Source organism: Schistocerca americana, chromosome 11 (genome assembly GCF_021461395.2).
Source record: "Schistocerca americana isolate TAMUIC-IGC-003095 chromosome 11, iqSchAmer2.1, whole genome shotgun sequence".
Classification (NCBI taxonomy): Eukaryota; Metazoa; Arthropoda; class Insecta; order Orthoptera; family Acrididae; genus Schistocerca; species Schistocerca americana.
In genome coordinates this window covers 208,079,581-208,091,684 of record NC_060129.1, presented here as the reverse complement: position 1 = coordinate 208,091,684, position 12,104 = coordinate 208,079,581, and the positions used below count along the sequence as shown (strand labels likewise).

The following is a 12,104-nucleotide window of genomic DNA, read 5'->3' as shown; positions in this document are numbered from 1 at the left end:
AAGCATTGCTTCATGACTCATTCTCTGTGAAGGACCTTTAAACGGCCTTCACATATAAATAAATATTTGTAATGATTCTTATTCGTGCCGTCCCCATGCGGCAAAGATAACGTAGGGAGGTATGGTAACATCTGAGTAAGCTGACAGAAAACTGAAAGCTATATCATCAATTTTTCACGTACCTCAATTGTTTATTATTATTTCACTGACCTAGGTGCCTGTCGGACTTTTGAGCTGCTGCGATAAAGACGTATGTACTTGCTATCTCCCAATATTGTGTTAACTAAAAGTTATAACACACGAAAGTCACAAGTTCTCATTCTCCCACCAAGCTACACGCGTATCTCCACATCCCGGTGTGATGAGGACTTGCATTTTTAATCGGACCTTTTCAGAGAAGAAGTCGACACAAAGAGAGAATAGCTGGTGCAGACACACCGGCATAGCCGTATGTTGTTGGGGAGATTTGGTAAACATCAGGCTGTACACCAGAATTCAAAGGAATTAACTACATCAGCTCTGAATAGTTCACATTATCTCTCTCCCCCTAACTGCTATATATCCACGACAGTGGAACACTGATCAATGTTCAAAAGTCTGTGTGTGAGATTTGTTACATTTGGTGGATTTCACAGTCTCACTGCCCCGGGTTCTATTGTTCGATCTGACCTTTTATCGACCCCTTAATTTTAGGAATATTCCATCATTGCTAGAGAGCATAGATTTAAAACATCATCTTTGCAAATGTTTGATACAAAATCATCTAGACATGCATTGAGGATATTTACCAGAAGACTACTTTTGGAACTTTGCATTTTTACATTAGACACCAAATACTAAAATTTTATGGTTCTTATATCTAAGTAAGTGCATAAACAAATTCTCTATATGTTAAACAAGTCTTTGGGAACAGATTTAGGGACAGAGTACATAGGCACAACAACAATCTTGGTTGATACTTATTGACATCTCTCTCATCACCTTCCTTAAAGAGGGGGTTTAACAATTGCATATTTTAGTCTCTCTGGATGAATACCTCGAGTTAGCGATGCATTACACATTTCAGATCCTACATTACGCATTTAAGATAAGGCCAGGCTTATTATAAGGGGACAAATCTTTAGTATTCTATTGGAAAACACCGTCAAAACAAAATGATCCTTTATTTTTGAGAGAATGTATAATTTTCTTAATTTTCTAAAAGAGAAGTTGGTGCCACATTCATATGATTGAATTTTATGAGAGTTACTTTTTCAACCCACTGTTTGTCTTGAACTGTTTGTCCCTATGCTTTCTACTACATTTCAGAAATGACTAACACATTTGCTGCTTGTGGATCATCATTTATAATTCTTCCATTCAGTTCAGTACTGGTGTTGTCTTGTTCTGTGGCTGGCTGTCCTTTCCTGTTTCACTACATTCCAGCCTTAAGTCTGTTGTCACAATTACTGATTTCTGACATTCCAAGAATGCTCAGTTTTTCATAACCTTTTTAGTAGTTTTGGTTGTGTTCAACTACTTGTTCTTGCCAACAGATACTTTTCCTCTTCCCTTTCACAAGATGCTTTAGTTCCTCTAGTGATCCCAGGGCCTTTTTTTTTTAATTTTTTTTTTTCATGGCTGTTAAATGTCCTTTCTGATTAGCTTATGCAGAAAGCTATTTTCAAATCATGATTTGAATTTATCACGGAATAGAGTAAATTTTATTTTATCATTTCGTTCATTATAAATTTTATCCCAGGTCATCCCTTGTAAACTCTTCTTAAAAGCATTTGTCCAGCAATCATTAATTATTACGATTCCATACTGTACGGCACTACGTTATTTGTCCTAACTAGCTGTGCATCGTGATCAGAGAGAGCATTTGTTACTGGGTAAACAGTTATTTTCTTGCTTTGAGCTTCACCAAAGGAAACATTATCAATTGGGGTCCTACTGCCTCTATCCGCTAGCGCCAGAAAGTTAATTACCGACATCAAACTGTAGGATCTAAATAAGGTTTCCAGAACGTCCTTAAGAAAATCTACATCCAAGTCACAACAGACTATTAACTACTTGCTGCTGTCTGACAGTGCACAGTTCAGAATTTCCCATTGGGGATCTATATACAGTTACAATTAAAAGTGAACTATTTTCCAGCATTAATTAACACACACACACTTATATGTGCAGATACTACAAAACGTACTCGGCTCAACGTTTTTGAACTTATGTTTTCTCAGTATATACAACAACTCCTCTTTTTCTCATATGTGTTCTGCATTAGTAAGCTGCTATAGTGCAGTGCAGTGCAGTGTTTACTGAACTTTTATAGAACTACCACTTCAAACCGTACACAGTAAAGATATAATACACCCGAAGTGCTAAACTGTAGGCCTAATTTTTGCAACTCGTAACATGCACAGGACGCCTGTCTTTTCAGAGGTCTCTAAGTTTTCCAAACACACAGGAAGCTCTTCTGCCTTATTACTCAATCCTCTAATATTTTGATGAAGTAAGTTAACCTTACTTTTGTGTCCATTCTTAAGCATTTTGTGGGGCTCTCCTGTTATTTTCACTTCTTTCAAAACAGGGTGCACGAATCCCGATTCTAACCTAGAAAAAGTGCCCCGGTGACACCGGTAACCACGGGGACCTCGCCGCGTGTCGTGGCGGCTCCACACATTATTACGTGCTACAAGCTCAGCCGACCTACCTTCCCCTCTACTATTCGGACGTAGGCCAAACCTAGTACATCCCTACCTCCCCGTCACAGCGAGAGGCACCACGCTCGTACGAGACTCGACTCCAGTCGGCGACAGCCCGCTCCACTCCGCGTTCACGCGGCTCACGGCGGTATTAGCCCGGGACCGGTCGTGGCGCTGCAGGACCTCCACAGAACTCGGGTTTGTGTGTGTAGTTGCTACTCCTATTTTATCCGGGTCATCCCTAAGGCTAGCAGTCGGCTTCACAACACTCGTGACGTGGCACCCCTCCCTACTTTGCCCCGCACCGTCTGACCTACACCCGTCCCACCCCCACGACTACCGCCTTGCAGTGAGACTTCTTTCGGTACCACCTTACAGTCACATCTTCAACATTGAAACAAGCGTTCAGTGCATAGTGCTGTGGAGTGTGGGGAAAAAAAAACCGCAAATTGGCATTCATATGAAGAACAACAACACCAAAAATGCAACAGGAGCGTAATATGTAAGAAATTGTCCACACAACCTGTAAGTACAGTTCAAAACATTACTACTTAATAGGAAATACCAACCACCAGAACTGTTTATAACCTATAGGTACAGTGACAAAAATGTAAATTCAATAGCTAACATATGAACATATTCCAGGCCACTGACGATGCCGTGCAGAAAATAAAGGCGAAACGCGTATGGCACTGAAATTGTGTTTCATTCAGTTGCTGTCAGACGGTCCGTAAGTAAAAGTTATCAATATACCGTAACCTTACAGTGGGCGACAGCTGGACGGGCCTCTTACCCTCCTACGGTCGAATTTATTCCCTACTGTTAGCTCCGACGTAGGTCAAGTCGGAGAGCTGTTCCCTTTTCACCCACTCCTCGTTACCTTTACCGAGTTCCCGAGATCTTTTTCTCCCTCGAACCTATCTAGTTCAAATTTTACGTGCCGTAGTCGGGCCCGAAGCGCACAAATCTTCGCCTCCGGCTCGGCCCGCAGGTCTGTCTGACGACCTCGCCGAATTCCCCTACCCCGGGGAAATTCCGGTCCGCAGTCTACACGTACCGCTCCCTCTGTGATTATCCTGTGGTGACAACCACACTTATCGCACAGTGCGACACAGATTAAACCCTCGAAAATAGAATTAAATCACTTGACAAACTTTACACTACGCAAATGTTCGTTCTTTACGAGCTGCAAAAATTAGGCTTACAGGTTGGCACTTCGGGTGTGTTGTATGTTTACTGTGTATCGTCTGAAGTGGTAGTTTTATAAGAGTTCAGTACACAACAATTTCTGGATCTACCCACTTCACATTTAGCCAGTAGTTCAATAATGTATTTATAAGTGAATTAATCATTTTAGAGACATTTATGTTTTTGTTAATATAAGTGACTGCAGCTTACCGAAAAGCACTTGCTCTGAAAAGTGAATGGATCTGTCGTCGATTCGTAAGAGATTTGTGGCCGCGGTGCTTCACTTATGTTCTGCACAGTGCACAGACTTAACCGCTTTGTTAGTAAACAAATAGTAATCGTGTTAATTAACGTAACAGTGTGATGAGCATTTTTAAATTTTCAAGAGTAGTGTGTTAAAAGTCACTTCACGTCTAACTTGGCTGTCCTCCTCTCCTATTTAGTGGTACTGTGTAATCAATCTGAACCTTCCTCGTGAGGCGTGGCGCCTTATATCGCTCCTGTCTAGAGCCCGACTGACTCGTGCGTGCGCAGTGACAGACGGTCCGAAGTGGGTTCAGTCGCGTGCGTAGTCCTCATTTTCATCTGCTAGAGGTCAGTAGTGCACAGAGACATTCGAGAAACAGCTCGAGAGAATGTCCTTGTGTATTGGTCTGTTTATTTCTTGAAGGCTTTTTTGTTTTATTTAGGTTTGTACAAATTTGTATATGCTTTTAGTAGTGTGAATGGTGCACGAATGTGGTCTAAAGTAAATATGTAGATCACTGTTCTACTAATGAACACTGTAGTGTCAGAAAGTTTGGACACAGTGCGGATGCAGACAACGGGGAATATTCTATCGTAATATGTTAATTGTAATATCTAATTGTTAATTGTATCGTAATATGTTAAGCCCCCCATGAACCATGGACCTTGCCGTTGGTGGGGAGACTTGCGTGCCTCAGTGATACAGATAGCCGTACCATAGGTGCAACCACAACGGAGGGGTATCTGTTGAGAGGCCAGACAAACGTGTGGTTCCTGAAGAGGGGCAGCAGCCTTTTCAGTAGTTGCAAGGGCAACAGTCTGGATGATTGACTGATCTGGCCATGTAACATTAACCAAAACGGCCTTGCTGTGCTGGTACTGCGAACGGCTGAAAGCAAGGGGAAACTACAGCCGTAATTTCTCCCGAGGGCATGCAGCTTTACTGTATGATTACATGATGATGGCGTCCTCTTGGGTAAAATATTCCGGAGGTAAAATAGTCCCCCATTCGGATCTCCGGGCGGGGACTACTCAAGAGGACGTCATTATCAACAGAAAGAAAACTGGTGTTCTACGGATCGGAGCGTGGAATGTCAGATCCCTTAATCGAGCAGGTAGGTTAGAAAATTTAAAAAGGGAAATGGATAGGTTGAAGTTAGATATAGTGGGAATTAGTGAAGTTCGGTGGCAGGAGGAACAAGACTTCTGGTCAGGTGACTACAGGGTTATAAATACAAAATCAAATAGGGGTAATGCAGGAGTAGGTTTAATAATGAATAAAAAATAGGAGTGCGGGTTAGCTACTACAAACAGCATAGTGAACGCATTATTGTGGCCAAGATAGACACGAAGCCCACGCCTACTACAGTAGTACAAGTTTATATGCTATCTAGCTCTGCAGATGATGAAGAAATAGATGAAATGTATGACGAGATAAAAGAAATTATTCAGGTAGTGAAGGGAGACGAAAATTTAATAGTCATGGGTGACTGGAATTCATCAGTAGGAAAAGGGAGAGAAGGAAACATAGTAGGTGAATATGGATTGGGGGGAAGAAATGAAAGAGGAAGCCGCCTGGTAGAATTTTGCACAGAGCATAACTTAATCATAGCTAACACTCGGTTCAAGAATCATAAAAGAAGGTTGTATACCTGGAAGAATCCTGGAGATACTAAAAGGTATCAGATAGATTATATAATGGTAAGACAGAGATTTAGGAACCAGGTTTTAAATTGTAAGACATTTCCAGGGGCAGATGTGGACTCTGACCACAATCTATTGGTTATGAACTGCAGATTGAAACTGAAGAAACTGCAAAAAGGTGGGAATTTAAGGAGATGGGACCTGGATAAACTGAAAAAAACCAGAGGTTGTACAGAGTTTCAGAGAGAGCATAAGGGAACAATTGACAGGAATGGGGGAAAGAAATACAGTAGAAGAAGAATGGGTAGCTCTGAGGGATGAAGTAGTGAAGGCAGCAGAGGATCAAGTAGATAAAAAGACGAGGGCTAATAGAAATCCTTGGGTAACAGAAGAAATATTGAATTTAATTGATGAAAGGAGAAAATATAAAAATGCAGTAAATGAAGCAGGCAAAAAGGAATACAAACGTCTCAAAAACGAGATCAACAGAAAGTGCAAAATGGCTAAGCAGGGATGGCTAGAGGACAAATGTAAGGATGTAGAGGCCTATCTCACTAGGGGTAAGATCAATACTGCCTACAGGAAAATTAAAGAGACCTTTGGAGAAAAGAGAACCACATGTATGAATATCAAGAGCTCAGATGGAAACCCAGTTCTAAGCAAAGAAGGGAAAGCAGAAAGGTGGAGGGAGTATATAGAGGGCCTATACAAGGGCGATGTACTTGAGGACAATATTATAGAAATGGAAGAGGATGTAGATGAAGATGAAATGGGAGTTAAGATACTGCGTGAAGAGTTTGACAGAGCACTGAAAGACCTGAGTCGAAACAAGGCCCCGGGAGTAGACAACATTCCATTAGAACTACTGATGGCCTTGGGAGAACCAGTCCTGACAAAACTCTACCATCTGGTGAGCAAGATGTATGAAACAGGCGAAATACCCTCAGACTTCAAGAAGAATATAATAATTCCAATCCCAAAAAAGCAGGTGTTGACAGATGTGAAACTTACCGAACTATCAGTTTAATTAGTCACAGCTGCAAAATACTAACGCGAATTCTTTACAGACGAATGGAAAAACTGGTAGAAGCCGACCTCGGGGAGGATCAGTTTGGATTCCGTAGAAATGTTGGAACACGTGAGGCAATACTAACCTTATGACTTATCTTAGAAGAAAGATTAAGAAAAGGCAAACCTACGTTTCTAGCATTTGTAGACTTAGAGAAAGCTTTTGACAACGTTAACTGGAATACTCTCTTTCAAATTCTAAAGGTGTCAAGGGTAAAATACAGGGAGTGAAAGGCGATTTACAATTTGCACAGAAACCAGATGGCAGTTATAAGAGTCGAGGGGCATGAAAGGGAAGCAGTTGTTGGGAAGGGAGTAAGACAGGGTTGTAGCCTCTCCCCGATGTTGTTCAATCTGTATATTGAGCAAGCAGTAAAGGAAACAAAAGAAAAATTCGGAGAAGGTATTAAAATCCACGGAGAAGAAATAAAAACCTTGAGGTTTGCCGATGACATTGTAATTCTGTCAGAGACAGCAAAGGACTTGGAAGAGCAGTTGAACGGAATGGACAGTGTCTTGAAAGGAGGATACAAGATGAACATCAACAAAAGCAAAACGAGGATAATGGAATGTAGTTGAATTGAGTCGGGTGATGCTGAGGGGATTAGATTAGGAAATGAGACACTTAAAGTAGTAAAGGAGTTCTGCTATTTGGGGAGCAAAATAACTGATGATGGTCGAAGTAGAGAGGATATAAAATGTAGACTGGCAATGGCAAGGAAATCGTTCCTGAAGAAGAGAAATTAGTTAACATCGAGTATAGATTTAAGTGTCAGGAAGTCGTTTCTGAAAGTATTTGTATGGAGTGTAGCCATGTATGGAAGTGAAACATGGACGATAACCAGTTTGGACAAGAAGAGAATAGAAGCTTTCGAAATGTGGTGCTACAGAAGAATGCTGAAGATAAGGTGGGTAGATCACATAACTAATGAGGAGGTATTGAATAGGATTGGGGAGAAGAGAAGTTTGTGGTACAACTTGACTAGAAGAAGGGATCGGTTGGTAGGACGTGTTCTGAGGCATCAAGGGATCACAAAGTTAGTATTGGAGGGCAGCTTGGAGGGCAAAAATCGTAGAGGGAGAGCAAGAGATGAATACACTAAGCAGATTCAGAAGGATGTAGGATGCAGTAGGTACTGGGAGATGAAGAAGCTTGCACAGGATAGAGTAGCAGGGAGAGCTGCATCAAACCAGTCTCAGGACTGAAGACCAACAGACAACAGACAGAATATGTTAAGTAAGTTTACAGTAAAAGGAAAGCTAATTCGAGTGCAAATGAAAATAGTTAATAACATAAAGTATAAACAAAATATCAGAATTTTAAATATTTATTTTGGGAGAAAGTCCAGTTCGAGAGTGTGTTATTTGTGGATCGGTTAGTCACGGAAAGTGCGGGCTAATGTGGGAGACTAATGATTTTCTATTGGCATTAAAGGAAACTGACCAATCGGAACGGAGTATTCTTCCCGCATCTTTTCCCTCGGAAATATAGAATGATCACAGCAGTGTAAGGAGTCGGAGCCAAGCCTTTCAACGGTACGGTCGTGTACAGCATGAGCTTTAAAGGAAGTCATAATTTGCCAGTTTTAGTTGTGCTACATGCTTCAAAAGTGTTTTAAAGTGAAGGCATATTTAGTCCGGTGTGTTTTTTAGAAACTGCGGATTTTTTAAGTAATTTTGTGTATGAGAAAAGACGGTAATTCCGTGTGGCATATTGAGCAGGTCTGCGACTAAAAACTCGAGTGCATTAGACACCGATAAACTTAATAGTATAGTGAGCATTTTCATTCGAGAACAATCCATGCTTAGTAGCTGTTCAGATTTCGGGAAATACTTGCTAACACGAATGAAAGGGTTTGTGCGTGACTGTGTTAGGATTAGCACGGGCTCATTGTCGGGGTTCAGACTATACCGACGTTTTGCCACCATTTCCACCTTTCATTCAAAATTAGGACCTTTTCCCAATTCTCGGAATAGTTACATCGTAGGCAGCCTGGTGCGGGTTGCAGTACGGTAGGTTTCTGCTCGGCTTTCCTACCGCCAATCCGCTGCAACAGGTTCACAGGTATGTGCAGGTAAAGGACGAAAGGAACCGCGCCTCTGCACTTGGTATAAGACGTATAGTTTCGTTAGTGGGAGATAGTTTGCTGGCAGAAGAGTGTAAGCTTTTATGTGTCACTCATGAATAACTACTTTGCAAATAATTCCTAGATTCTACTATTGTTTTGTGTTCAATTTACTGAACAGAATTTAGTCCCAATTGAAGTTTTCTCGATTAATACAACTAATCGGGATAATTTTGCCTAATTAGGCTGGTCGCCATCTTTCATTCAAATGAATATAGTCTTACTTTACAGCCGTAAGAGCACCGGTTCTACCTCCGTAAAATTAACTACAGTTCCCTACCGAAACACAATCTTTCAGACGTCGAAACATTGTCTGATAAATTTCCATTACACCACAATCACAGTTAATCATTAATTCCTTTCAAAGGAGTAACACTTTTGGGGATTTAGTCATGTGGTAATTACGGGTAGCATTATATGATGATGTTTCACGTAAACTGCAAACTATATAAACAGAAAACATGCTATACTTTAGTCTAGAATTAAACAACAACATAAACAGCATTGCAAAAATAAAAATAAACGTTCAAAGTTATCATTAATGTGAATCCTTTTCCAAAACTGAAGTTCACCAAACATTACAGAGGTGTAAAACTTGAATGTAGTTCACAGAATGTGCGTTGCAGCTGTTCTGGGGTCCTGTGACCTCCAGTATCTTGGCAACGCACAGTTAAATTTTGAAGTTTATCGCTAGTTTGATTCTGTATTTTTACAGCAGAAAAACTGGCTTAAGTATGTCACGATGAGTTCTTGTGGGTCAGGCTCACTTCCTTTTTCTCAGGATTTTTAACATTATCTTTCTTAGAGTATTAAACAAGTGCAAAACATTATGAAAAATGTCATTTAATTTGAGTACCAGCGGGATAGGTGCGTATTTTCATTGCCCTTTACCTTTTCATTATTTTTTAGGATCTCCTATCACTGCATTGCAAGCGTGGTTTTTAGCCAGTTTAGAACGTGGCCTTTTGAATGAGAACGGTTTCCAGGATATACTTTTCTGTAAGCTCGGGCATATCCAGTTTTTTTTTTAATGGTAAACTTTACCCTAAATTTATAAACTATTGGAAAGCAACAGGAGAAAGAAATTTAGTATTCAAAGGCTTTGTGTCGGTAAATTACCACAGGAAAAATTTCGTGTTTATCATAAACTTACTTCCAGACATATAAAATGCTAAACTTCACTTTTTTTTTTTGAAGTGGCTATTTTTACAAACTATTTTACTTGTCATTATTTACACGAAAATCGCTCATGAAATTTTTATTATTCTATATAAGAAAATGCAAAACATTGTACAAGACGGTCACATTTCAAGAAAATACTGCCCGAGATATTACGTCTCAAAGTTGCTGAAAACAGAGCTGTGCTGTGTCGAAAGTTGCATTATGTGGCCAATCTAATGCCTGTATCACTGGAAGTATTGAATTAGTGACTGTGAAACCTTATCAATGTTCGTAGGGAATACGTACAAATGTTCGCACAAAATTTCATCAAAATTTGTGACAGTCGTGCCGGAACCTCTAGACTGCTCTCGGTAGAATGACAAATATTGCGAGGCTTCACATATTTTAATCGTGTCTGTCTACTGACAAATTTTTGTGATCATCAAATGGAATTAAAGAAACAAATTTTGTACTTACTTCATCACTTCCTTTATTATGAACCACGTCACAGCTTGTAAATAAAATAAAGAGGTTGAAGCGGAAACAGGGAGCAGCAGTCGTGGAGGGGCTTCCGCAGGATAGACTAGGAGGGGGGATACATCGATTCACACAACAACAACGACGACAACAACAACAACAACAACAACATGGTAGTCATTTCACAGAATGAAGTGAGCTTTGTAACTGTTCTTTTTTTCTTTTGTTTACAAGGACTATGATAGTTTACAGTCGTACAGCGGCTTCGCAGCACGTAGAGCTTCGTAACGAATAAAGCGAGCACGCAGTCACACGGTAAATGTAAAAGTGACATTTCCTAATGGTACAGAAAATACAGACTTCTGCAACGATCCAATGCTGCACGTTCTCTGCAACTAAATGAGGTAAGACCTACACACATATGAAAAGCTTCAATAATTCGTTATTTTGGACATATAAACACATAGATAACATAGATAATGGACTACAATCCTGAGGTTTAGTGTTCTCACAACAGAACAACTCGCCATCTTTACCGGATCGGTAATTCTGTCAAACTCCGACAGCTGCACGCCAATTATTAGGCGATCTCTCTGCCACGAACGGCAGTCCACCAGCTATTGTGACCACTCGTTTCCTTCGTACGCACACAGTTTCTTACACCCACGTTCCTCATTGTCGGCACACAAACTCTGCGACATTTCTCGGCAAAACTGAGACACCGGTTGTGTCTGCAAACGCAGTTATGTCTGCTTTAAATTATTTATTACTATTATTTTTTTTTACATTATTTTGACAGCTCCCCCAGTTGTCGTCGTCGTCGGATGTCGGTAACAGGTCCCGTCCCCGCATTCCGGACACTGACCTGACCGTGTAACGGTCGTACGGCACACCACCTCCGTGACCACTTCTTTGGCACCTTTTAACAATAAAATACCTCACAAGAATATAAGACTCACTGAAAGGCTTTGCCAAACTGTATTTAAAAACCCATAAGATATGCGAATATCAAAGGAAGGGAAGTGAGAGTCAAATGTACCGTCAATACTGTCCCAGCATTTGCTTCGAGAAATTTAAGGGCCCAAATCTGGACACAGACTGGAACCACCGTGCTGCCGAACGCGGGCCCGTCGTATCCCCCGTCACTCGGATGGCTCGCACGGTAATGTCACGGGGCGACAGACCCTACGTAGCGGGCACCGTCGCATTTCGCAAACCGAGTGCCGACTTCGAGCTCCACTCGGGCCGCAGCTTCCGCCGCTACCTGCTGCCCTCGCCCTGACCGCGCACTGCGTCCCACGAATTCGGTGTGCACACTGCGGAACCTCCGTACTTCGTTCTGCTCTCACAGTTTTCAGAGTTCGCAGTGGGTGGCAAAATCTGCACGTGCACATTACAGAGGCAGCCTCTTTCCCATCTGAGTAACGTTTTGTACATATTTATGTGGTATTTGTACATAACAGCATTAACTATTTTTCGAGTAATTTATAGAAAGGTGTTCCTTCTC

General features: G+C 41.1%; 1 protein-coding gene across 1 annotated transcript in view; it reads left to right on the top strand.

The window, feature by feature from the left end:
- The window catches only part of LOC124553569 (zinc finger protein 771-like), a 177,541-nt gene extending 165,662 nt beyond the window's left edge, over window positions 1–11,879 (top strand). The window contains exon 7 of the mRNA XM_047127414.1: window positions 11,654–11,879. Coding sequence (XP_046983370.1) covers window positions 11,654–11,879 — 226 coding nt within the window. The remainder of the gene's footprint in view (window positions 1–11,653) is intronic.
- The last annotated feature ends 225 nt before the right edge of the window (window positions 11,880–12,104 follow it).